This window comes from Delphinus delphis, chromosome 13 (assembly GCF_949987515.2).
Source record: "Delphinus delphis chromosome 13, mDelDel1.2, whole genome shotgun sequence".
NCBI classification, from domain to species: domain Eukaryota; kingdom Metazoa; phylum Chordata; class Mammalia; order Artiodactyla; family Delphinidae; genus Delphinus; species Delphinus delphis.
The window spans coordinates 50,084,396-50,111,906 of NC_082695.1; the positions used below are offsets into that span (position 1 = coordinate 50,084,396).

General features: G+C 38.8%; 1 protein-coding gene across 2 annotated transcripts in view; it reads left to right on the forward strand.

Annotated features, from left to right (window-relative positions):
* The window catches only part of GALNT1 (polypeptide N-acetylgalactosaminyltransferase 1), a 127,935-nt gene that overhangs the window by 78,614 nt on the left and 21,810 nt on the right, over positions 1–27,511 (forward strand). For both annotated transcript variants that reach the window (XM_060028903.1, XM_060028904.1), the window contains 4 exons: positions 13,164–13,330; positions 18,711–18,918; positions 23,555–23,725; positions 25,826–25,943. In XM_060028903.1, the coding sequence (XP_059884886.1) occupies positions 13,164–13,330; positions 18,711–18,918; positions 23,555–23,725; positions 25,826–25,943 (664 nt within the window). The remainder of the gene's footprint in view (positions 1–13,163; positions 13,331–18,710; positions 18,919–23,554; positions 23,726–25,825; positions 25,944–27,511) is intronic.

The window sequence follows — 27,511 nt, forward strand, 5'->3', positions numbered from 1 at the left end:
CAGCTTTATAAAGTTCCATCTAAATAAATCTTGTTTTTTGTTTACCATCATTTTTTTTCTTCCTTTCCTGCATTGCTAATTGATAACATTTTTAGTATTCATGTTTTTCTCTCTCTTGGTTTGGAAACTTCACATTTTATTTTTATTCCTTTAGTGGTGAGATCTGGGCACATTGTAATGTCTGTCAAGGTGTGAATTCATCTACATGCTCAGTGTACATAGTGTACTTTTGATCTGAGCATTCATGTTCTTCACTTCTAGAACATTTCTAGTTGTAATCTCAGATTTTGCTGTGTCACCATTCCCTCTGGTCTGTTCTTCTGGAACTGCTCGTGTGCATATACTAGAGCTTCTTAATGTATACTCTTATTTTTTCTCCTCTTTTGAATTGTATCTAGGTGAATTTCTCATTAATGTCTTGATGCTGGCAAAGTCTGGATCTGCCATTATTGGCTGTGTGGCTTTGGACAAGTTACTTCACCTTTCCGTACCTCAAGATCCTTATCTGTACAATCTGGACAGTAATAAGAGCTGCTGGGAGGCTCTGTAGTGCTTTGAATACTCACTGTCCTAGGATGTAGAGAAGGCCTCTGTTCAGGGAGAATGAGCTCCTGGTCCCAGTGTAGTTCTCAGGAGAAGCTTACTCCAGGCATGCTTTTCCATCCTCACTCTTTTTCACTCACCACTGTCTGGCTTTTGAAGTGTATTCACAATGAAATGTGAAATGAGAACTATCAGCCTATATTTAAATATCCCTACATTGAGATGGATGAAACTGGCCAGCAGGTGGTTTTCAGACCGATTCCCAGAGGCGGAAGGAGTAGTGTGGGACAGCCCCTAGAGAGCAGCTTTTTCACCCCCTTATCTGAATCCAGAAAAGCCTTGGTTGTTCTGAGCTGTAGGGTTAACTGGTAGTATAGCTGGAGTGTCCAGATCACCCTGTGTGAGAACCTTTACTGCCTTGTAGGGTCTCCAGGGGCACATTTCTGAAGGCAGCTGGAGGAAAGAATAACATTGTTCCAGTGTCAAGAAGAGTTCAATAGAATTAACAAAGAGTTCTCTTTGTAATGTGTAATCTTAGGGAAAGAGATTAATACAAATTCAAAGCACCTAATTTGTCAATTCCATCCTATATAATTAGTCTCATATGCTTAAAAAGTAATAATACCACTTATTGAGTGTTTATTATGTACCCAGGACTATACACATTATCCTATTTAAACAGTTGAGCAAAATGGTAGTAGTATACCCAGTTTACAGATTGGTAAACTCAGTTTAGGGAGATTAAATAATTTATGCAAAAGTATGATCAAGAAGTGACTCAAGTGAAATGTGTCAATGATAAAACATGTAATCTTAGTCACTGTGCTTGGCCATCACTTTTATGGTTAGATCTTCATTGATCTTGCCTGAATGAGAGTACATGGAGGAGAAATTATGTAACATTGCCAAACACTGCCAGACAGTGTTTTAACTTGTCGTTGATAAATGGTAGTGTCAGGTAAATTTGGTGGGTGACAAAGAATACTCTGAAAATCATACTCAAAGGGACATGGAGATGAGGGATAGGTTATTTGTGCATATTCACCTTGATTTGGAATCAAGCTACTTCATTTCTGTAAGCCTCAGTTTTCCCATCTTTAAAATTGGGAGAATAATACCTCTGTCTTAGGGTTGTTGTAAGGATAAAGTGGGATAATGCCTATAAAACTTCTAATGCCATTTCACTCCCTAAGAGGTTTAGGATAAGTACAGTGGGACTTTAACTGTTGAAAAATCATAGAAATAATAATTATCAAGGGAATGCTGTTGTTCTGTATTCCTGAATTTTTAGGTATTTGTGTGGATTGATTCTCTGGTAAGCCTAGTCTTGCTGAGTTGAACACTATCCTAAGCAATTTTATTAATGTCTTTATTTCCTGAAACACTGCTGAGTCACTCAGGCAGGCACTCGAGCTAACTCTCAGACCACATAGTGAATTTCATGCATTAGAATTTATTCAGTAATCCTCTCACTCGCTTATAAAATGAGTACTCATTATGCAGGACATCTTTTAATTAATATCGTATATAGGGACATAAATGAAACCACTCGTGTTTTCACTCATTGTTTAAAAATTATAAAAATGGGATTTTCAATCTACTCTGGTATATAACTCACTCCCATTAATAGCATCAGCCCACTATAGAAGTGATGGTGTAGTCTGAAACACGTGCCATCTCCCCTCATCCTTTCTCAGTCTGTGCTCTCTGCCAAAACAAAGGAGTAAACTAAGAGAAAGACATGCTGTATAGAAGAGAGGAAATCCAGTGTGCAGAGAGAGAACAGAATCCTGGGCAGGGCTGGGGGCCAGACGGCAAAGGGAGAGCCTCAGATGACAGTGGTGCGGGCATGGAGGGAGGCAGCCCAGAAAACCTCAGGAGAGATTGCTTTAAGAAGATTCCTATACTATATTGATAGTTGGTGCTTCTGAACACCTTAAGAGACTTTTAGACAGTTTGTAGAGAGTGTGGGTTTGAATTAGTGACAAGTACATAGAAAACTAAGGAAGAGTGGGGGGATAATCGATGGTGAAGTGGAGGGGAATGTTGTGCAGAAAGAGGAAAATTATTAATAATATATGACTCAGCTATGAATAGCATTTTTTAAATTTTTTTTATTTATTTATTTATTTTTGGCTGTGTTGGGTCTTCGTTGCTGTGCGCGGCTTTCTCTAGTTGCAGTGAGCGGGGGCTACTCTTCATTGCGGTGTGCAGACTTCTCATTGCAGTGGCTTCTCTTGTTGCGGAGCACGGGCTCTAGGCGCGCAGGCTTCAGTAGTTGTGGCACACAGGCTCAGTAGTTGTGGCTCTCGGGCTCTAGAGCGCAGGCTCAGTAGTTGTGGCACACGGGCTTAGTTGCTACATGGCATGTGGGATCTTCCCGGACCCGGGCTCGAACCCATGTCCCCCTGCATTGGCAGGAGGATTCTTAACCACTGCGCCACCAGGGAAGCCCTATGAATAACATTTTACATAGCTCTAATATACATTCAGGAGTGATGTATCCAAATTTATAATATAATTTTGGGAGACTGAGAGACTAGCAAGTGTATGTGTTGGGGGAGATAGGAGTGAGATAAATCCTCATATTCTGTAGTAAGAAGTCAATACATTATATCTACAACTAGAGAAAAATGAAGTAAAAATGCAGATGTAGTACTTAGAATTATGTCTGCTCTATGAGAAGGGAGAAGTGGCAAAGAGGTGAGGGAACAGCCTTTTTTAAAAATAGATCTTTATTGGAGTAGAATTGCTTCACAATACTGTGTTAGTTTCTGTTGTACAGCCTTTTTAAACAAGCTTTTGACAGCTTATTTTTTAAGCATGTACATGTCCTTTGATCAAAATTAAACCTAAATAAAGATGCTCAGCTAATTCTGATCTCTGCAGACATCCCACCTCCCAGAGACTCATTACTCCAATCTAGTGCTTCTCAAACTTGCTAGGGTAGGAGAGGAGGGAGAAAGGAAATAAGGCTGGGAATGTGGATGTGGAATTAAATCTGTCTCTGACCTTTGGTCACCCCTTACTAGTTTCCCAGACCAGAAGGAGAGAGCTTATCTTGGGACTCCTTCTTTGTGCTTCTAGTGCATGCTTCCAGTTGTGGAACTGCCTTTGAGTGCAGCCTGACTAATGCCAGAGGGGGAAAAATGGAAAACTCACCACTGGTTAGATGGAACTTCAAATTCTAGTCTCCTTCACCAGTTGACCTGCTACCATTTACATTTCAGTGTCCCCTCAGACAGCTGCTCCATGTATTCTGTCCAGGAGTTATGGTACCACCCACTGGGAGTAACAGAGTGGAGTGCACTTACTCCATCTTTCCTGGAGCCAGAAAATGCACCCATTTAAAGTGAATAATTCAGTGATTTTGAGTAGATTTTCAGAGTTATGCAAGTATCACCACTTGTAGAAAATTTCCATCACCCCAAAAAGGTCTGTGGTGTGCATTTGTAGTCACTCTCCATTCCCACTCTCAGCCCTAGGATTAAGTTATCACCAATGTACTCTGTGTATATGGATTTGCCTTATCTGGATATTTCATATAAGTGGAATCATATAATATGAAGTCTTTTGCGTCTGGGTTCTTTGACGGAGGATAATGTTTCTGAGATACTCCCGTGTTGTAGCATGTATCCTTTGTTCCTTTTTATTGCCCAGTGTTATTCAGCTGTATGGATAAAACACATTTATTTCTCCTGTCACCAGTTGATGAACATTTGAATTGTTCCCCTTTTCTGGCTATTATGAATAATGTTTCTAAGAACATTTGTGTTACAGGTGTTTGTGTGGATATATAGTTTTGTTTTTCTTGGGCAAATTCCTGATTGCTGGGTCATATGATAACTTTAACTATTTAAGAAATTGCCAAACGATTTTCCAGAGTGGCTGCACCATTTACATTCCCACCAGCAATGTATGAGGGTTCTAGTTTCTCCACATCCTCACCAACACTTCTTTTTGACTCTTTTTTTACTATAGCCATTCTACTAGGTATGAACTGGTGTTTCATTGTGATTTTAATTTGTGTTTCTCTAATGATTAATGATATTGGGGATCTTTTCATGTACTTATCAGCCATTCTTATATCTTTGATGAAATGTTTCTTCAAATATGTTGCCCATTTTAAATTGGATTGTTTGTCTTCCTGTTACTGAGTTGTAAGAGTTCTTTATGTATTCTGGATACAAATCATTTATCAGACATATGATTTCCAAATATTTTCTCAGTTTGTGGCTTGTGCGTTACATTTCCTTAATGGTAACTTTAGGCACAGAATGTGCTTAATGGCACACAAATAGTTAATTTTAATGAAGTCATATTTATCAGTTGTTTCTTTTACGGGTTATGCTTCTAATGTTATCACACTTCATGGTACAAGACTGGAATCTTACCCCTGAGATCAGAAATAAGGAAAGGATGTCTACTTTCCACTTCTGTTTAAAATTGTACCAGTCCAAAACTTGCACCTGTGCTGTGGGTACAGAAGGAGAGCCCCAGAAGAAGCCCTCTCTGGGCTGGGATACAAGAAGAGGGTCTCTTAAGGGTTAGAGAGTGGAGTAAAACCCTTATTTCTCCCCTAACCCATCTCTTTAAAAAAATTTTTTTTACCTGCCCCACAATCTCAGCCCCTAGGCAGTATTGCCAGGCAGCACAGCCATGAGCAGTGGCCAGGGAAGCAACTAAACATCTGAGGGGAATTGTCTCTGACTAGAACAACTCTGGTGTCCGGAGCATGGGTAGAATTCCCATTGCTTTTCTTTTTCTGTCTCCGACAGCGTGACCTGGAACACAGGACAGTCTTGGGAAGTATGCAGCAGAGGGAGGAAACTAAAGCCTCTGCTTTCTAACTATGTTGGAAGACTCAACATAAAAGATGTCAGTTCTCCCCAATAGATGTTTGGTGAAATTCCATTCACAATCCCAGCAAGGGATTTAAGTTTTTATTTGAAAAGGCAAGGGAAATAGAATAGATAAAATAATTTTGAAAAAGATGAATAAAGTTGGAGTAAATACAGTACCCAATTTAAAGACTTTCTATAAAGCTGCAGTAGTCAAGACAGTGTGGTGTTGGCAGAAAGATAGATATATAGATTAGTGGAACAGGACAGAAAACTCAGAAATAGACCCATATAAATATGGCTATTTTTTTTAATTGAAGTATAGTTGATTTACAATGTTGTGTTAGTTTCAGTTGTACAGCAAAGTGATTCACTTTTATGTATTCATATTCTCTTCCATTATGGTTTATTATAAGACACTGAATATAGTTCCCTGTGCTGTACAGTAGGACCTTGTTACCTGTTTTCTGTATAGTAGTTTGTATCTGCTAATCCCAAACTCCTAATAATACCCCTCTCCCAGGCCCTTTCCCCTTTGGTAACCATAAGTTTGTTTTCTATGTCTGTGAGTCTGTTTTTGTTTTGTAAATAAGTTCATTTGTATCATATTTTAGATTCCACATATAAGTGATACCATGTAGTATTTGTTTTTCTGACTTATTTCACTTAGTATGATAATCTCTAGTTCCATTCATGTTGGTGCATGTGGCATTATTTCATTCTTTTTTATGGCTGAATAATATTCCATTATATACAATACACATGTACACACACAAATACATACATATGTATGTATTTATGTATATACCGCATCTTCTTTATCCATTCAGCTGTCAGTGGACATTTAGGTTGCTTTCATATCTTGGCTATTGTAAATAGTGCTGCTGTGAACATTGGGGTGCATGTATCTTTCTGAATTAGAGTTTTCTCCAGATATATGCCCAGGAGTGGGATTAGGCTGTTTGATTTTTGACAAAGGTAAAAAGCCATTCAATAGAGAAAAGATTTTCTCTTCAACAAATGGTGTTGGAACAGTTAGAAATTCATATGCAAAAACATGATTCTCAACCTGAATCTCATGTATTATATGAAAATTAACTCAAATTTGATCATAGATCTAAATCTAAAACCTAAAATATTATAATTTTTAGGACCAATATTCAGGACCTTACATTAGGCAGAGAGTATTTAGACATGACATCAAAAGCATGATTTCATCAAGGAAAAAATTGGACTTCATTAAATTTTAAAATTTTCACTCTGTTAACACTGTTAAGAGAATCAAATGACAAGCAACAGACTGGGAGGAAATATTTATAAACTGGATATCCAACAAAGGGCTTGTGTCTGGAATACACAAAGGACTCTCAAACATCAACCCTTACTCCAATGAAGATGTTAAAAAATAAAAACAATTTTTTTTAATTAAAACATTCAGGGGCTTCCCTAGTGGCGCAGTGGTGAGAATCTGCCTGCTAATGCAGGGGACGCGGGTTCGAGCCCTGGTCTGGGAGGATCCCACATGCCACGGAGCAGCTGAGCCCATGAGCCACAACTACTGAGCCTGCGCGTCTGGAGCCTGTGCTCCGCAACAAGAGAGGCCGCGATAGTGAGAGGCCCGCGCACCGCGATGAAGAGTGGCCCCCGCTTGCCACAACTAGAGAAAGCCCTCGCACAGAAACTAAGACCCAACACAGCAACAATTAATTAATTAATTAATAAACTCCTACCCCCAACATCTTTTAAAAAAAACAAAAAATTCAACCCAGTTAAAAAAAAATTGAATGCAATAAAAAAGTTGTCAGCAGATTTGACACTTCACCCAGGATGCTGTATGAATAGCAAATGAGCACATGAAAAGACACCAACCATTGGAGAAATGCCAGTTAAAACCATAATTAGATACCGCTCTATACCTATTTAAATGGCTAAAATAAAAATACCGCCAGCATCAAGTACTGACAAAGATGCAGAACAATTGGAACTCTCATATATTTCTGGTGGGAATGCAAAAATAATACAGTCTCTCTGGAAAAGTTTGGCAGTTTAAAAGTTACACTTACATTGTTACACTTACCATGTAATCCAGCTAGCCCATTACTGAATATTTACTCTAGAGAAATGAGAACATGTTTACACAAAAAGTTTTTTTTTTTATTGGAGTATAATTGCTTTACAATGTTGTGTTAATTTCTGCTGCATAGCAAAGTGAATCAGCCATACGCATACACACATCCCCTCCCTCTTGGACTTCCCTCCCCCCACCCCAGCATCCCACCCAGCTAGGCCATCACATAGCACTGAGCTGAGCTCCCTGTGCTATACAGCAGGTTCCTACTAGCTATCTATTTTGCACATACTAGTGTATTTATGTCAAACCTAATCTCAACACAAAAGACCCCGAATAGCCAAAGCAATCTTGAGAAAGAAAAACGGAGCTGGAAGAATCAGGTTCTCTGACTTCAGACTATACTACAAAGCTACAGTAATCAATACAGTATGGTGCTGGCACAAAAACAGAAATATAGATCAGTGGAACAGGATAGAGAGCCCAGAGATAAACCCACACACCTATGGTCACCTAATCTATGACAAAGGAGGCAAGAATATACAATGGAGAAAAGACAGCCTCTTCAATAAATGGTGCTGGGAAAACTGGACAGCTACATGTAAAAGAGTGAAATTAGAACACTCCCTAACACCATACACAAAAATAAACTCAAAATGGATTAAAGACCTAAATGTAAGACCGGACACTATAAAGTTAGGGGCGAACATAGGAAAAACACTCTTTGACATAAATCACAGCAAGATATTTTTTGACCCACCTCCTAGAGTAATGAAAATAAAAGCACATGAAAATTTGTACATGAATATTTTTAGCAACCCTATTCATAATGGCCAAAAAAACTGGAAAGAACAGGTGAATGAAGAAACAAACTAATATATCAGAATGGAGTACTATTCAGCAATAAAAAATAACAAACTTCTGGTACAACAACTTAAAGGAATCTCAGAGATATTGTCCTGGGTGAAAGAAAGAGTATACACCTCATTCATGACATTTATGAAAACACAAAACTATAGTAATGGAGAACAGATGTCGGTTGCTGGGAGTGTTAGGTGTAGGGGGAGGGTGTGAGTGTAAAAGGATAGCACAAAGGAGTTCTTTGGGGAGATGGAACTGTTCTGTTTTCTGATTTTGGTGATAGTTTTATGAATCTATACACATACTAAAACTCATAGAACTTTTCACCACCACCCCAAAAAAAGGTCATTAAAAAAATGACATAATACCAACTGTTGGTGAGTATGTGGAACAACTGGAACTCTTAACAGACTGATGGTGAGAGTGCAAATTATTACACCCTCTTTGGAAACCTGTTTCACAGTATTTACTAAAGCTGAGCTTATATATCCTTTATTGCCCAACAGTACAGAAATGTATACATGTTGTCACCAAAAGACATGCACATGAATATTATCACAGCACTATTCATTGTAGCCCAGACTAGAAAGTACTCTAATGTCCATCAATGGTGAATGGAAAAATATGTTATGATTATGTTATGATTATGTATTCATATAATGGAATACTGTGCGGCAGTATAAATAAACTATTGCATACAACAATATGGATGATACATAACCACACTGTTGAATGAAAGAATTCAGACATAAAAGGATGCTCTGTATCGATAGCTCCCAAAGTGTGGTTCTGAGACTTCTGGGGTCCTTGAGGTCCTTTCAAGAAGTCTGCAAGGTCAAAACAGTTTTCATAATATTACTAAGATATTATTTACCCTTTCTGCTCTTAATCAACTAGTGTGCAGTGGAGTTTGAGAGGCTGTGTGGGTCAGGGTCCAGGTGGGAGTCAGAAATCACACAATAATTTGAACAGAGACGTTTTAATATAAATAATTACTAACTATAATGGGATTAACTATAAGGGAGTATAGATAGTAGTAAAGGAAGGAAAATTATTAAGGAAGGAAAACCTTTGGAAGGGAGACCCCCTCCATAAGGCTGGGATTCAGACCTCTTTGGAGAAGTTTCTGTAGATGGTAGAGAACTTTGCTAGTTACCCCTGGCCAGACCTGGTTCACAGTACCCTCCAGAATGGGGACTGGTAAGGCAGGGTAACAAGCATAAAATACACTTCAGAGCGCATTTGGGCAGGAAATCAGAGCCAGAACTGCCAAACAGCAACCACCGCTCCTGGCTTTAGGCAACCAACTCTGGGAAGCCAACTGCTGGGGTACCTGGGAGACTTACTCAGAGTCTGCCTATGGGGTGCTACTCATGCGTTTGGGTGTCTTCCACACACTCCAGTAGCAGCCACCCTATAGGAAGGAGAAGAAAACAAATGGAGGCATGCTAGAACCAGGAAGGGAGGTTTCTTCCTCCGGCAGTGTCCCTCCAACACCCTCGACTGTCAAAGCTTATGTATGCATCTTGCCGACTGCAAAGGAGATATGCTTATAGGAGCCAGTTACGCTATCGCAGAGCAGGCAGTGAAGGATATATTTGGAGATAAGAGGCAATAAATTCTTAGTGGGTTACTATATGAAAGTGATAAATCATCTCTTTGATAGCTACTGTAATATGTGTTTGTGTATTCTTCATTTTAAAATTTTGTTTTAATTTATAATGTAAATATTAATAGCTATAACCCATAGACAGAAGAACTTTGGGATCCTCAATTTTTAAATGTGTAAAGGGGTTTTGAGTCAAAAAGTTTGAGAACCACTGCTCTATATTATTTCTTTTAAATAAGCATTTAAAGAAAGAGGTAAAAATCATCTGTAGTGTTAGAGGTCCAGAGGAGTGGTTACCTTGGGAAGGGGCAGAAAGGAAGCCTCTGGGGTGTTGGTAATGGTCTGTTTCTTTATCTGGGTGCTGACTCCTTGATGCAGTCACTTTGTGGAAACACATTCACCTGTATACTTATGGTTGTCAACTTGTTTGAATGTATATTATATTTCAGTAAAAAGTTAAGACTCTTCTTTTTCCTCTCTTCCTAACCCACATCCTGTTGTTAAATCTGTGTGTGGTGTTTTTGCTTTGTTTTGTTTGCTTTTAAAGTAGCACAACCTTACACTGGCTAATTTTCATCCCTGAGGATGAAAGACTCAGTTGGGACAGGGTGGAAGAAAACTGCTTCATAGTACTGCCTGTGCTTATCCTCAGCTCTGTGCTCCCTACCCCCAAAGGGATCCCTCACCTCCAGCCCCACAAGGACAGGTGGTCCCTCCCTGGGAGAAGCTTAGCTAGAATGCTGAAAGCATCTCTGGTCTTCTCGAGTGCTTTATGGCTTTCTCAGGTAGAGGGGAGTGTGTGTGTGTTTACCTGTTTGAGAGCAGTTATGAAGATTTTCCCATATTTTCTCTATATTTTCTGTTTTGCATTGAGAGAATATTTATGAATTTATATGTTCTCTGAATGATTAAATTCAATTGTTTGATTTAGGAAATTGTTTTCCTTTTTGTCATCTGTTCTTCTGGGTCCCAATAATTTGCTTTGCTCTCTGATTCTTCCATCCTGCTGTGAATGATTTCCATTTTAGTCTTCTTTATTTCCAGTGTTCCTATAGCCTTGCTTCCTTTCCATACAACCTCAGAATTTAATGCTTTAATGTCATCCTAGTAATAAATCTGGCTTATCACTCCTCTTCTGCAGACCCTGCCATCTCAGGAGTTTTCCGTCATCTTCCTGTCTGCTCCCTAGCCATGCACATGGCTAGCAGTACTGTTGGTACATGGCGAATTTGCCTAATCATCTCTGTGTCTCACTTGATTTTGTTCTTTTTGTTGTTTCAGTAAGCTAGCAGCTTTACAGTCACCATGACTGTTTTGTTTCCCAATTCTCCTATAATAATAAGTAGGATTAATTTGTGAAAAAGGATTACATATGACTTAATGTGATTCAGTTAAATAATATTAGAAAGTCTTTTTCTGAATGCCCCTTACCCGTACACAAGCTACTCCTGACTTCACAGTCCTGCTCCAGTAGTCTGTGGGTCAGGTATACAGCATGCACCTTCCCATGAAAACATGAGTGTCTTGGCTTGCTCACCTACAAGGTACCTGAAGCATAGTACTAATGAGATATCTATAATGTGGCCGCCATTTATAACAGAGTTCTGATAAATACTGTCCAAAAGTAAGACTATTTGATATAATGCTATTATATCAATACTATCTGAAAATAATAATAATAAATAAAATGGTATTATTTTCAGATAGTATTATTTGGAATGCCAAGAACCTTCCCACAGTTTTCCTTCCCGTAGCCTAGGCAGCTAGTCTTTTGGACTTCACCTCCAGCCCAGACCTGGAGGGAGGGGACTGTAGAGAGGGTGGCAGGCTGTGTGGATCTTGGTGTGGACACAGGGTGAGCGGGAAGTGGACTGTGACGTGGACATGGACATGGGGCTGTGGTCTCAGGCGCCGGTGGATAGACAGTGAGGTTACTGGCGAGAGGAGAGGGAGACGTGCTGTGAAAGGGAGTCTTGGTAATGGTGAAGAGGTGTGGGAGGGGCTGAAATGGGATTTAATGAAGAAAGACAATGGAAGCTGTTTGTTTCCCCTTTTCTCCTGGGAGGGAGGAGGGACCAGTGCTGATGGGGCTCCCTAGTGAAGTCTCCTTCGTTTCTCCTTCTTTCAACCCCTTTATTTTACCTTGCCATCTTTTTCCTCTTCTATTTTCCTTTTCTTCCAGCTGCCAATCAGCAGCCCTAGGGTGCCACGTTTAGTAAGTAGGGTTATAGTGGCAGCTTCAGAAGAGGGCTTTTGTTGGTATTTTTTCTCAGTTCTTCCCCCTTCTCTCCTTTCTCCACTCCCACTGACAGGTAATAATAGAGAGATTGGAGAGACCACACAAGGTTTGAGGAGTTTACGAGAGCAAGAAAAAAAGGTGGATATAGAGGCTGGGACAACTCTTAAAATTTGGGGGTCCCTAAGAAAGAGTAATACATGCAGTCTTTAGGAGAGGTTTTGTCCTAAAACAGATGCCTTGACGTCTGGTTACTTAGTGCTGTTGTTGCCCTCAGTTAGTCTGTTTCTAGCGGTTTCATCTAGCTAACAAGATTGAAAGAAGAGACCATGTAGAATTAGTATATTGATTCTGTGTGCAGGTATTTTGGGTGTGTTTGGTCTTTCTGATGGTTACATTTCTAAAGATAGTCTCTACTAAACAAGATGCATGTGGAAATTTCATTGTGGAGGGGGCAGCATCAAGACTGTGGAGTTCCCAGTCAGGCCCTGCCGCTCCCTCCCTTGGTCCATCCTCTGCTTCTCATCTGTGAAATGTGGCTTCACATACCCCACAGAACTATCAGGAAGTTTCAGTGACCAGTACATAATAGATACTCAGTAAATTTTAGTTTACTTCCTTTGTGGAAGGTAATCCTTTGCTTAGATTATTAAACTGTTAGACTGTAGTGGTTCTGATTTTTTGTCTAATGGGATTCTTGAGATACGTTCACTTTGGGATTAATGTAGCCTTAGTACATTACCCATTAAAACGAATCAGCAGAAAACATGTCAGGAAAGAGGTGTCTGATTTTAAGAATATAATTAACATCTTTAAAAATAGTTTTAATCTAACCATATAACTTTAAGTAGGTACTATTTTATTAAACATGCAACATTAACCAAAACTTAAATAAATGAAGTACTGAGAGTTGCACCACTAGAGCCACCTGTCTTATTCTTCTGTTACCCCTTACTTGATTATGCTATTGTAACAGTTTTACAAAGGCATTTGCTTTGTCTCTAGGTGTAAAACAAAGGTGTATCCAGATAATCTTCCTACAACAAGTGTGGTGATTGTTTTCCATAATGAGGCTTGGAGCACACTTCTGCGAACTGTCCATAGTGTCATTAATCGCTCACCAAGACACATGCTAGAAGAAATTGTTCTAGTAGATGATGCCAGTGAAAGAGGTAAATTTTACATTTTAATGCCAATAATATGCTACACCTTTTGTCATTATGGTTAAAAAACTAGTTGCTATCATTTTAACCTAATAATTTTATACAAACTTCTAATTTATCCTAAAAGTTATTTATAATGTTTGGACTCATTTCACATATGCAAAAAATTTACACCCTTGTGAAACTTAAAATATTACTTTAATTAGCATTTAGTTTGTGTCACATCTTAATCTTGTTTTAAAAAGAAATCTATAAAAATTTATGCAGAACAGTGAAAAAAAAACACGTAATTTTGTCAGGATTTTCTCTGTGGGAAGCTACAGCCCTGAGTCAGTGGAGAAAGATTGGCTCTGACTGAGAGCCATGAATAGAGAGATTTAGTTCCATGTACAGTGGGAAGCATCCCTGACAGCAAAACAGAGCCTGAGCTGGCTGAGCCTTAGCTCTCCAGATTCTTCTTAGGTTTTCCGTTTCCTCTATTCCTAAGTTCAGGAATAATCTATAGCTAGGTACATAAAGGGTGACGAAGGAACTTATGAAAAAGTGGTATATAATATGTTTCTGATCTCATGATGAATCTCTACAGTGGCTCTTGCCCAGACATTCTTCCAAGAATCTCAGAATTTTTCACAGGCTTTTTTTTCACAGCACAGCTGTTCATCATTGGTGTCATGTGTTTCCCCCAATATTCCTATACTCACATGAGAAAAATTTGGAGGGAACTACGGAAAACGGCTCTTCCTTCCTTGCTTAGGCAGCCTTAAACTTCATGACCCATCTTTTCAACCTTTTTTGTTATTATCTTCAACTTTCTCACCTATCTCTCATTGCATCTGCTAAAATAGTTTAGTCAAGTATTATACCTTCTCCTCCCTGTGCCCACACTAAATATATATGTTTAACCGTGATGAATTTAATCATTTCCTGTCTTAATTATTGGGAATAATTTACTCATTGATAACAATTTAAATCTTCTTACTTTGCCAGGTTGTAGAGGTACAAATGAAGAATAAGATACAGCCCTGCTGTTTCAAGGGCCTTGTAGCTTACTTCCTTAGTCTAATCAAGGAGATAGTTTATAATTACATAAAACATTTAATAATAATATATAATGTAATTAATGTCAAAATGAATGAGAGCTGTTATAAATTAAGAATACCACACTTAAATAATTACTGTTGACAGAAGCATAAACCCCACGTGGATAATTGTTAGCTAGGAGTTAATTAATCCCTCTTTAAGAAAATTAGCTGAAGTTAATTTTAGCAGTGATTCATACAGACATCTATCCTGCAAGTGACTTTTACTTATATGTTGATATTTGTTAAATGTTCCTCAAGAAGAGATATTTTTCCTCAGATGAAATGATTTATTTTTCCATTCGCCCCTTTGTTTTCTCCATTATTTTGTTGAGTGCCTGAGAAGGCTGTGAAATAGTAAGTTTTTGTAGGATGTGGCCTAACCAGCAAGACTTAACATGTCTGCAGCCTGAAGTGACAAAGATAGTCACGTATCCCGGTTCTCTTTTACCTCCCTCATGTAGGCCCTTCTGAATCACCCCAGCCTTTGTAAACCTGTAATTGGAAACGTGTGGGCAGGTGTCTGCCTCGCTGCCCCGTCGGGCTTAGTCACTAAGCAGGACCCTGAGCGTCACCCCACAGCCCTGATCAGGGACCTGGCTCTTCTGTATCTTCCTGCCTGGAAAGTCTCAGGCATCTGGGTCACCACTTCTGATATTTGGGAACCCCTGGGCATTGTGTTTTTGTGGTTATAACTGCAGTCTTGCTATCCAGATTGAGAATTATCTAATCTAACTTTCTTGTTTAGGTGGTAACTTTGGGCCCAGGAACCAGAGCCAGCTCTCTAAGTCCGCTCTTTCCTATTCATGAGGCACAGCCATGGCACCGTCATTTCTCACCTGGCCGATGAAATAGACTAATTAGTCTCCCCACAAACACTCTCACCCGATCCTGTCTGTTCATGCTGCGTACAGAGGGAGCTTTTAAACGTGCAGACCTGACCGTGTCACTTTTCTGATTAAAACCTTTCCTCTAAACAAGGACCTACTGTATAGCACAGGGAACTATAGTCAGTATCCTGTAATAACCTATAATGGAAAAGAAGCTGAAAAAAATATGTATGTATATATAACTGAATCACGTTGCTGTACACCTGAAACATTGTAAATCAACTATACTTCAATTAAAAGAAAAAGAAGCCTTCCTTCTAAGGCCTGCAGGACCTGGCCTCTGCCTGCACCTCCAGACGTATCTCAGATCATTCCCTGCCCACCCCAGCCCCTAGTTCCTCTTGTATGTTTCCTCAGAATCAAGTTACACTTAGGCTTTCCTGACCTCCTGCAACCGGGTCATGTCCCTCTGAGCACCTCTCAGAACACTCTGTACTCCCACAGCTCTCCCCAGAGATTAACCTGTTTACTTGTCTATTTAATGACTGTCTCCCCCAACCCTGCCCCGCAGACGGGCACTATGACTCCATCAGGACTATTTGCTCACCATTATCTCCTCGGTGACCACAGTGCCTATCGCACAGTAGACAGTCCAGAATATATTCAGTGAATGAAGGAAAGAATAATCTACCAGTCAGTTGATCCTTATTTCTACTCCGTGTCTGCACAGACTTCCTAACTAGGTTGTGTAGTGTGCATAGTCTGCTCATGGCCTCAGGGTATTGGATTTCATGGTGAACCTGCTGAGTTGTCAGTAGCTCCATTTATTAAGTATGAAGTAGATGCTATAATTATCCCTATTTTATTGATTGAGCAAAATGAGACTTCACATAAACCTAGGGTTTAACCTCTTAACTGCTATGTAGTCATGTCTGTCATAACTTTACTGTTAAGGGGTCTGTAATGAAGATGGAGTCTGGATGAATCCCTAGTTCATGTTCAAAGTTATGCAGTTGTCATCTCAGAAGGTTACGTTAAGATTTAGAGTTGATATAGTGTTCTGAATCTGAGATGACTATTGTTTTTTTCATTTTGCACAAAAGGAAACAGAGGTTCTTATTTAAGTAGGGATTAGGAGTCAGATTTATTACACTCTAAATTCTTTGCTCTTTCTACTGCTCTTTAGAGCTCTGGCTAAGATTTCTCAGATGTTGCTAGGAGCAGTGAAATTTTCCCTGACATTCACTCTCTGACAGCCTCCCAACTCCCTGATGCAGAGATGCCTAGGGATCCATTTATAGACTAATAGCTGTAAAGATACTCTAATAAGATTCTCTCTTATTTTTAGATGACATAGTACCTTCTAATCATAATCACTTAACACCCCTCCATGGCTTCATTTTTATAAAATGAGGTTTGAATAAATAGTTCCTAATCCCCCACCTAGCCCTGAGTCCATAATTCTGTATCAGGTGTTAGGAAGATACCTATTTCTTAGCCATATTGCCTGAAAGCCACAAAGACATCAAACAAAGATGCCAAGAAAATTTGTTGAATAGCAACTTTTTTCAACTACCAGACCAGAGAATCATGCATTTTTCATTTTAGTTATAGACAGGACAGAATATTATAACTTTCAAAGATACAGAATTCAGGGATTAGATTGCTTTGATTCTTAATAAGCACTTTAAACGGTCTAATATTTTGGGGAAGACTTACTGGGCAACCCAGTGTGACACAGCCGAATTTGACTGGTCTAAGGTACTAGAATATATCTCACACCTTACCACATGAGATTCTGTCAAACTCTGGACATAAAGAAATTTAAATTTGGATCAGGTTGGGTGAATCCGCAGTCCTGAATTTTTCTCTCGGTAGTTCCCTCCTAGGATTTCTTGCTGCGGGTGAAAAGAGGGGCTTTGAAGTCAGGCAGACCTGGTTTGAATCTTGGATCTACCTCTTAATAAGCTGTGTCATCTTGATCAGTTCCTTTAATATTCTGAGCCTTAGAGTTTCATATCTAAAACATGTTTAATGACATCTCATAGGGTTGCTATGAGGATTAAATGAAATAAAATATGTAAAGAACCTGGCATTGTACTAAATAGGCATAAAGTGGTAAAATGTTGTTTTTCATTGGGGTTGGCACTACCCTCACCTTTTTTTACTCAGAATCAAGTTATATATGTTTCTGACCCTAAGGTTTGGTTCATAAAATCATGGTGATCAGATAGGAGTTCTCCACATATTTTTCAGATTTTCTTTTTAGCCCAGATATTTTAGGAAGTGTATTAGCAGACATGGAAATGATTGGTGTTCTGGTGTAGTGGGACACAGAGGCCTTTTTTTCTTTCACAGTTTTCATAGTCCTGATTATTCCATTATTGAATCAGTCAGGTCTTAACCAGTATCCAATGGGCCAGAACCATTCCACTACTATTTGTCTTTCCCTCTCCGCTATGTAGGGAGCCCTTTGGATTCCCACGTTTAGTATTTAAAGAGCCCCTTAATACTTACACCCTGACCTTCGTTACTGGGGTCCCAGGACAGAGCTAGTCATAGGAGTCCTAGTAGCTCCATGTCAAGTTTTTCCTTCACTAGAGAGACTGTCCTTGTACCTGTGGTATGGGGACAAATTGGAAAGACATTTGATCACCATCTGTCACTTCTCTGGCATAAGCACCATGAACTAACCTGATCTGAAAAGGTTCCTGTCTTTGGTTTGAGGAAGTGGAACCTTTTCTGCTTTTTAAAATCAATTGTGTACTTTGGAGGCAGGAACTCCTTGGCTTAGGAGCATAACCTCTATCTGACCTCTCTAGGATAGCTGCTGACTTCATCACCCATTCACTCTCCCTTTCTCTCTTCCTCTTCAATTGCCCTTCCCTCTGGAAACCTTTTTTGCTTCGACCGACCTGTCTGGTAAGGGTTCTGTTTGGTCTTATAGCTCCAGTCCAGCATTCTCATCTAGCTTGACCTCATTTCCCGCCTCCTGAAAAAGAACTACATAGTCAGAGACTGTGATAAACTATAAGACAATTTGTTTCTGCCTTTGAAGAAACCCCACAATTTTCCGAACTCTAACAGCTATTGCATATTGTGTTCTTTCTCTCTATTGAAGTCTGGATTTAATTCTCTTGCACTACCTTCTTTCTGTTCCTGATCCTTAAGCATGATTAGAGAAAAGGAGAATTGAGCCTGACGGAGAGCTGCTTAGAGAAGTGTGGTAACGTGCCTTTGACTGAGCCTGAGCTCAGAGGCTCTCCCCTAATTCCTCGTGTAACAAAGGAGAGGCAGTTCTGGTACATTCTCTCAGGAAATAAAAAGGCTTCCTAAGTGAAACGGGTTTGTGAGTCAGGGAGCGCACTGAAAGTGCTCAGTAGGTATGTGTTGAATGAATATTGCAAACTAAAATTGCCTTCCATCTGGATAATGCCAGCTCGCAGTTTTTAAAATTTGTTTTGTTTTATTAATTTTCAGACTTTTTGAAAAGACCTCTAGAGAGTTATGTGAAAAAATTAAAAGTACCAGTTCACGTAATTCGAATGGAGCAACGTTCTGGATTGATCAGAGCTAGGTTAAAAGGAGCTGCAGTGTCTAAAGGCCAAGTGATCACCTTTTTAGATGCTCACTGTGAATGTACAGTGGGGTGGCTGGAGCCTCTCTTAGCCAGGATCAAACATGACAGGTAATTTTCTGGAGTCTATAAATTGTTTTCAGTGCGTTTGTCCTAAACTATGGTAAGTTGAAAAATTCCATGTTTTTAAATAAATATAAAAATATTTTCCTTTAAAATACCCATGAAGAGTACTCTAAACCAAATATGAATAAGACCACGTTCTAAAGTCTGGAAGGAATGTTTGCAGACTGTCTTGTTAATGAGGATGGATTAGGAAACATGTTAGGACGTATACTATATGCTCTCTTCACTAAACGGGAGCAGAACAGATAGACACGGATCTCAGGGAAGGTAGGATAAAGCCCTTTACTTGTCCCTGCTCCCTAAGGCTGACACTGGGGCGCGAGCAGGTCATCTCTCTGTCTGCATCCTTACTGGGACTGTATCTCTTAGCCTATAGCACAAGGTAGAAGCGGGTGGGGAGATAACACATTGTCTCCTGAAATGCTTGATTGTTTATGGAAAAGGACTGTAATCTTGGATAATACAGGTAGAATATTGGGAACAGTGCAAGCTTATGGTTGTAGTCTTTCATGATGCACAATTTTCAAAGAATTACCTACTGCTGGGCTTGGCCTTAGCTCCTAGATATGAGGAGACAACCTAACTTCAGTCTGCAAGACCTATGTTAGTTGAATTTCTGCTTGTCATTGAAGTTTGAACCAGAGGCTGTCTGTGTCAACATTAAGGTTTAGATTTCAGCAGGGTAAACTTTTACTAGTCACGTAGAGCATAGTGGGAGCCAAAGTCATTGCATCTATTCTGTTTGTAAGCAAATGCTGGACCTACATCTCTGCCCGCCCCCCCACGCCCAGTTTTTTTTTTGGCCGCGCCACCCGGCATGTGGGATCTTAGTTCCCTGACCCGGGATCGAACCTATGCCCCCTGCATTAGGAGCGTGGAATCTTAACCACTGGACCGCCAAGGAAGTCCCCATCTCTCCCCTTTCAAAGATGAATTGCCTGGGCAATGAGAAGATACAGTAGCTTTAGGAAGAAGAACACTGCCTGAAGAAGAAATAGGATATTTCTGTAAATTGTTTTCTATATGTAACAGATGACTGATTTAGGAAGTGTTTGCTTGCGTAAAGACAATGTGTAACCATTATGAAGCAGGAGCCTGGACCCATGGAGAGAAAGCAATGTGAGGTGATGACAGAAATATGAAAGGGAAATTGGCTGAAATAACAACCACAACAACTTCCAGTTGGGCTGTGTGGTAGATTAGGTATCCTGAATAATGTTTCCAACTGAAAAAGCTAAGTGCTGGATAAATTCAAAACACATTTTTTTTTTAAAGATTTATTTTTTATTTATTTATTTCATTTATTTTTGGCTGCGTCGGGTCTTAGTTGCAGCACGCAGGATCTTCATTGAGGCACGCAGGATTTTTCATTGCAGCGCATGGGCTTCTCTCTAGTTGTGGCATGCGGGTTTTTCTCTCTGTAGTTGCGGCGCATGGGCTCCAGAGCACGTGTGCTCTGTAGTTTGCGGCACACAGTCTCTCTAGTAGAGGCGCGAGAGCTCAGTATGTGTGGCGTGTGGGCTTAGTTGCCCTGCAGCATGTGGGGTCTTAGTTCCCTGACCAGGGTTCAAACCTGTGTCCCCTGCATTGTAAGGTGGATTCTTTACCACTGGACCACCAGGGAAGTCCCCCCAAAACATTTTTAAGTGCCTCACCAAGTTGGCAGCAAAGTAAGAAATTCTGCAGATCTCAGAACAAAGTGCAAACAAGTAAAGTAGTCTAGGCACTAAAGCCAGCTTTCACTTGTAGGGTTTCTGCTGAACTTAGGGGACACTGAGCTTCTGCCTTGAAAGACAAACAGATGGGAGGATGGGAGCCAAGGCCTGGGCCCCGCCTACAGTGGGAAGACGAATAGCAAACACCTGTATAAAGCGAGGCTCCTGATGTCTGTACTTCTGTGTTAGAATGAGAAATGAATCCCACCACACCAAAGACAACTTGGCCGTTTCAACCTTGGTATGGGGTGGAGGAGGGGAAATGGATCTCCCCTAAGAATTTGTAAGCAGAACATAGAAAAGGGGTACCAATTCAGCTGTTTTTATGAGACTAGTATAACCTTGATATGAAACCAGAACAGATGTGGAAAATTACTCAAACCCACTCACAAACGCTAATACGAAAATCTCACAGCACCAGCAAACTGAATCCAACTGAGATTTATTAATATCATATCAACATATATATATTTATATATATAAGTAAAGCATATCATATAACATATCAATATATGTAGCATATCATCACTACTTGGTTAGTGTAATATTACAAAACCAATTCACATAATATACCCTGCTAACATATTTCTGAAACTGTGATTAAAACCCTGTCATTAGGACTTCCCTGGTGGCGCAGTGGTTGAGAGTCCGCCTGCCGATGCAGGAGACGCAGGTTCGTGCCCCGGTCCGGGAGGATCCCACATGCCGTGGAACGGCTGGGCCCATGAGCCGTGGCTGCTGAGCCTGCGTGTCCAGAGCCTGTGCTCTGCAATGGGAGAGACCACAACAGTGAGAGGCCCGCGTACTGCAAAAACAAAAACAAAAACAAACCCTGTCATTAAAACTCTAATCACTTTAGTAGATACAGAAAAAAGTGTTCATTTATGATTAAAATGAACATTGATTTATGATTAGAAATACTTAGTAAACTATTATAGAATGTAAATTTACTAATTTAAGATGCTAAACTAATTTAATTTAGCTACACACACACACACACCCTTAACTAGCAAACATCATATCAATAGAGAAATGCAGAAAGTATTTTTTGGAAGATATTGCACAAGATAAGAATGCCCTGAATTACTACTGTTACTCAGTATTATTAGAAGCCTTAGATTTTGCAATAATATAAGAAATAAAGGGTACAAGAATTGGAAAGGAAAAAAGCAAGTGCTGTCAATTGCAAATGATTTTTTTTTTTACGAAGAAAAGTAAACTATAAGTAGTAGAAATAATAAGAATTTAGCAGTGTAGCCAAACATAAGATCACCATAGAAAAGTCAGTTGCCTTCTCCATACCAGCAGGAAGAGTTAGAAAATATAATGTAAAAAGAAGAAAAGAAATGATACCATTTATAATAGCAATGGAAATCATAGGCTATAATTAGGAATATGTTTAACAAATGATGCATGAAATAGAAAACTGTTGAAATTCATTGGAAAATAATCTGAGCGGAGAGAAGGATAATGTTCATGGATAGAAAAGTCAATACAAAAATGTCATTTCTCTCCACATTGATTTATATAAATTCAATGTGTTTCTAATTGAAAATGTCAACAGAATTTTCTTGGAGAAACTGGCTGATTCTAACATTTATCTGGAAATACACATTTTAAAAAATAGCTAAAATACCCCTGAAAAAGAGGAGTCAAGTACAACTGGGCCTGCCCTACTAGACATCAAGACTTATTTTAAAGCTATTTTAATTGTGGCAGTGACGTATTGATGCAGGAGTTCACAAATAGACTAGTGAAACAGAGCCACTCCATGTTTCTATGAAAACTTGATTTACGACAGAGCAGGCACTTATGATTACAGCAGCAGAAAAAAAAAAGACCGTTAGATAAATAGTGCTAGAACAATTGGTCATCCATAAGGAAAATAAACGAAGTTGGATCCTTACTGCATGTAATGCCCAAAATCAGTTTCATAAGGATTAAAGATAAACATGAAAGGCAAAAATATAATTGTTTTTGAAGATAATATGGGAGAATATGATTTGGGAGTAAGGAAAGATTCCTCAAATAAGACACCAGTCAGATGGGGAGGATATCACATACTCTAAAATGTGGCTCCCAAGGGCTCTGAGCAGAGGGCACTGTTTCTTAGAAGGGGTTGTGGGCATATGTGTTTTTTCAAGTTTATAAAAATCACAATACCAAAAGGAAAATGTTTCAGAGTACGTGTTCAGACAATTTGTATGAAGAAATACAAACTGCAGGAAAAATACTCTTTCTAATCATTAGAAAAGATAATTTTTTTTAATCCAGAGATACTGTGTAACATTATTATAGTAACAAAATTGCAAGAAAATAACATCCAAAGTTGATAGTATTATAAGGAATCTGTATATACATATAACACTTCTGGAAAGAAGTTGAGTAGTGCCACAAAAAGTTCTTTCCTTTAATTCACTTATCTCACTCCTGGAAGTTCACTCTTAAAGCAAAAGTGAAATATTGTATATATGAACATGGTCACTTAGTATCTTAATAGCAAAAATATATAAGAAACACAAATGTCCAGAAGTCATTTATTAAGAAAATTGTTAGCTTAAAATTATTAAATATGTAGTCATTAGAATTATTAAATATATAGTCATTAAAAGTTATTTTTGAATACTGTAGAAATATTTGAAGTACTTTTACATGTGGCAAATATATAAAAGTATGAATGGAAGAGGGATGGAAGGTTATTTTCAATAAGTTATAAATAAATATGATAAATAATTATGATGCTAGCTTGGTAGGATATAGCAGGGAATTTTTTCACCATTGTCCTTAACATAATAGAATGTATTTTTATTTTAAAAACACTTAGTATACACTTGTTATATAATTGTTACCATAGCCCTCAAAAAAGAAGGTTTTAAAAGATTTTTAATTTGCTTTTATGATTTTAGGAAGACAGTGGTCTGTCCTATCATTGATGTGATCAGTGATGATACTTTTGAGTACATGGCAGGTTCTGACATGACCTATGGTGGATTCAACTGGAAGCTCAATTTTCGCTGGTATCCTGTTCCCCAAAGAGAAATGGACAGAAGGAAAGGTGATCGAACTCTTCCTGTGAGGTAACTGATTTGTCAAACATTTTCCCTAATGTGTTATTGGCAGGGGATTGTGAAGCATTGGGGATCATATTAGAAGGATTATATGTGTATTTTGAAAGACATGAAGGATTTGTGCACCATATATGTAGTTAAGAGCCATCTTTCATGTATATCATTATTTCAAAGAGGGATTTTTTTCCTCTGATGAATTAATAAAATTCGAATTTTTCATTTCTATAAATCTAGTTCCTGTGAGAAATGATAGTGACATGCATATGTTTTCATTCCTATATGAACAGTGTTTTGCACATCTGTAATTTATGCTTTAATTCAGTTGTTAGGGATAATAATATTTAACTTAAACCATCCCTTAATTAATTGTAAGTGCCAATATGTGAAAATAATACCTAAAACTGGGTAATAAAATGTAAAATGTAAGATTTTAAATTCAGATATGTACCATCTGATAAGGTTAGAAAAAGCTTGTTTCAAATATAAAAATAACTAGAATTGGCAAAAGTATAAAAAAGGATTTCCATTAATGCATTTCTGCTTTTTCTTTTGTTCTATATTTGGTCTTATATAGATTTTTTTCAGAAAGGGATAAAAACCTTCATGCTATTCAGGACGTTTAGATAGAGACCTTGAGCCTTCTGAGCCATCCTAGGATTCCAGTTGCATCAGCCTGCTGCTTCTGTAGTAATTGAGAGTTCCTGCAGCACCAGGCTTTTTAGCCTTCTCCTCTCCAGGAGAGGAGAAGGCTTCCCAGATCTGTCTTCCTTTGAATTAAGTCCAGTTCTGACAAAGTTGAAGAGAGATTTCACTAATTCTATGCTCTTTCTCCCTAGCCAGCCCGAGTCCTTTCCTAGTAAAGGGACTTTTCCACTCCTTTGGTGACAGTTCAAATCACCATCTAAACCAGGGGTCACTAAACATTCCATACATGATTGACTTCTTTGAAAAATCTGATAAAAGCTTTGGGTCTTCTCTAAAGTGGGACTGGGGGTGGGAGGCAGGGATGCACATGTGCAAACAGAAGGGTTTACATACAAGTCTAGGAAATTTAGAGAGATCCCCAAACCTAGGTCAAGAAACCGCTGCACTAAATGATAATGCAGGGTGTCAGCCTATTTATTTCCTTTGACTCCTAAGATATTAGACTTTCTCATTCTTTTTTCTCTTCTAAAATCAAAGTAAGTCCTAACTTCTTTGTGGAAACAACTGTTTCTACTGGAAAAGCAAATGCTGCCACCCTCACCAGTGCATGGAATGAGTATGTTTTAGGGTTACATAGGTAGCCAGTTCATCCTAAAATATGATCTCCATAGTGTCCTCTGTCCCTGGAACTTAATTACGGTCTCTTAGTTGGAACCCAATTTTTCTCCATATTCATTCTTCAAGGAAACCAATATTTGGTATTCATTTATTTAAATCCTCCTTCATTATCATTTCTCTGCTTAATTCTACCTATTCCCACCCACTCTACATACCTAGGCCATGTTTTGAGGCAGAGAATTTACCATACTTGGTGAGGATGATGAACTCCTTACTTAGGAGGAGTATATTGATTTTATTCTGTACTTCATCTCCTTCCTTAAAGGTTGAGGGAAAGGGCTTCATTGCTTTCCTCCTGTTTAGTCTTACATCTTTGCAATATTTGCCACCCCTTAGAACCTGGCGTGTTAGAGCTGCTAACGTGAGTCTAGTTGGTTAATGTGGTCAACTGCATTTATGGTTGCTTGGAACTATGGAGTAGATACACAGTCAGATGGAGAGGATTATGAGAAATAGCTTCAATTTAAGGAGTTTGGGGTAGAAGCTCAGTCAGGACCTGAGGATCAAGAAAGGTACTGAAGACAGTAAGAGCCCTTGGGACTGGGCAGGGAAGGGTGTCCAGGCAGAGAAGGATGTCCAGGTAGGAGCTGTGGCAGCACAACTGGAGTGCAGGTCCAGCACAAAAACAAAGAAAGCCCTGGGAGCCTGTGAAAGTTTCTGCAGAGTGTGAGAATAAGCATTTATTCTGTAGTTAAAAACAGTTACAAAACTACTTTTAAAAACAAAAACTGATAGTAAATTTTAAATTGTTACAATTAACGGTATAGTATTATGATTGAATTTCAGAACACCTACAATGGCAGGAGGCCTTTTTTCAATAGACAGAGATTACTTTCAGGAAATTGGAACATATGATGCTGGAATGGATATTTGGGGAGGAGAAAACCTAGAAATTTCCTTTAGGGTAAGTTCCCTTTGAAAAAAGTAATCTGTATAACCTCAAATATGGATATGCTTTAAATATTTATGTTATCTCTAAATAAAAATTAAAAAGTGAATTTAATACGAGTTTAATCAGACTTCACAGCCTTCAGCCCATAAAAAGTTTGGTGATACTATTAAAGGTTCATTATAAACTATTTTAAGCAAATAATTTAGTTAGATTACTAGTCCACCTGTAAAACTTATACAAGATTCCCCTGTTGTCTTTAATTTGTTACTTTCAAGGAAGTGATTCAAACTCTAAAAATAAACAAAAATAACACATAGTTTGTAGATGCTACTTTGTTACTTAACTGCCAAAAACATAATCTCACTTTCTTTAATATGCTTTGTCCTTCTGGTTTGAAAATTGTTCTCTTATTTAAACCTGGTCACTTTACCAGCTTTATATTTTTCCCCATAAAAAGAAAAAGGCGGGCTTCCCTGGTGGCGCAGTGGTTGAGAGTCCGCCTGCCGATGCAGGGGACACGGGTTCGTGCCCTGTTCCGGGAAGATCCCACATGCCACGGAGCGGCTGGGCTCGTGAGCCATGGCCGCTGAGCTGCGTGTCCGGAGCCTGTGCTCCGCAATGGGGGGAGGCCACAACAGTGAGAGGCCCGCGTACCGCAAAAAAAAAAAAAAAGAGAAAGGCAAAAGAATTCTGAAATTATTCTAAATGAATGGTAACCCAGTCAACCTTAAGTCTTATGCATTTCCTGTTCACAAAAAACAACATATTTTTAAAATGACATAGTGTATTTCTGCAAATAATGAACTTTAGACACATGGCCTATAGTGGAAATCACACTGAACTGCGCTGAAGTCTAACCCAGCTAGCTTGCTGTGTTCCTGGTAGATAGCTTTGCTTTTTATAAAAGGAGAGGTTTGAACTCCAGATCATCTTGGAGATCCTACTTAGCTGTATCACTTTATGATCCTGTGAAAATGTTAAGGCAGGCACACAATATTTAACAAAATCAAAATTTTTCAAAATGTATTTTAATTGAAAATAGATGTTTGACTTACGGAAAAATGTATTTTGAAAGGATAATTTCGTTAAGGATGTGAAACCAGTTAATGATCTTTCTTTTACCCCTTTTTTGTTTTTATTCTCACAAACACCATAGAGTGTGCTCTCACTGTCCACTGAATAACTCACGAGTAATCAAGTTTAGATTCCTAGGTTCTGTTTAATGTACAGGTTGTGACAGGTTTGGAGAAGGAGGAACAGATAGGACTCTGGCTGAATACTGCATGGTCAGAGTTTTTGACCACGAACCATATTAATAAATATACACACAACCCATAATATAAACATTTCATGAAACAGTATATCCTTGTTAGTACTGGTTGCAGTTCATCAAATTTGAATTTTATGACCCTTGTAAGAGTGACGGCCTGCAGTTAGAGAAATACTGCTGTGGACCTCAAGTCTTTTCTGTATTTTGCATTTACCTATCTTCCTGAATTTAACCTTCAACTTCTGGTTTGATCAGAACCAAAAATTGAGGAAGCACTGGCTTTGGAACCATATAGCAGGAGCTCCACTGT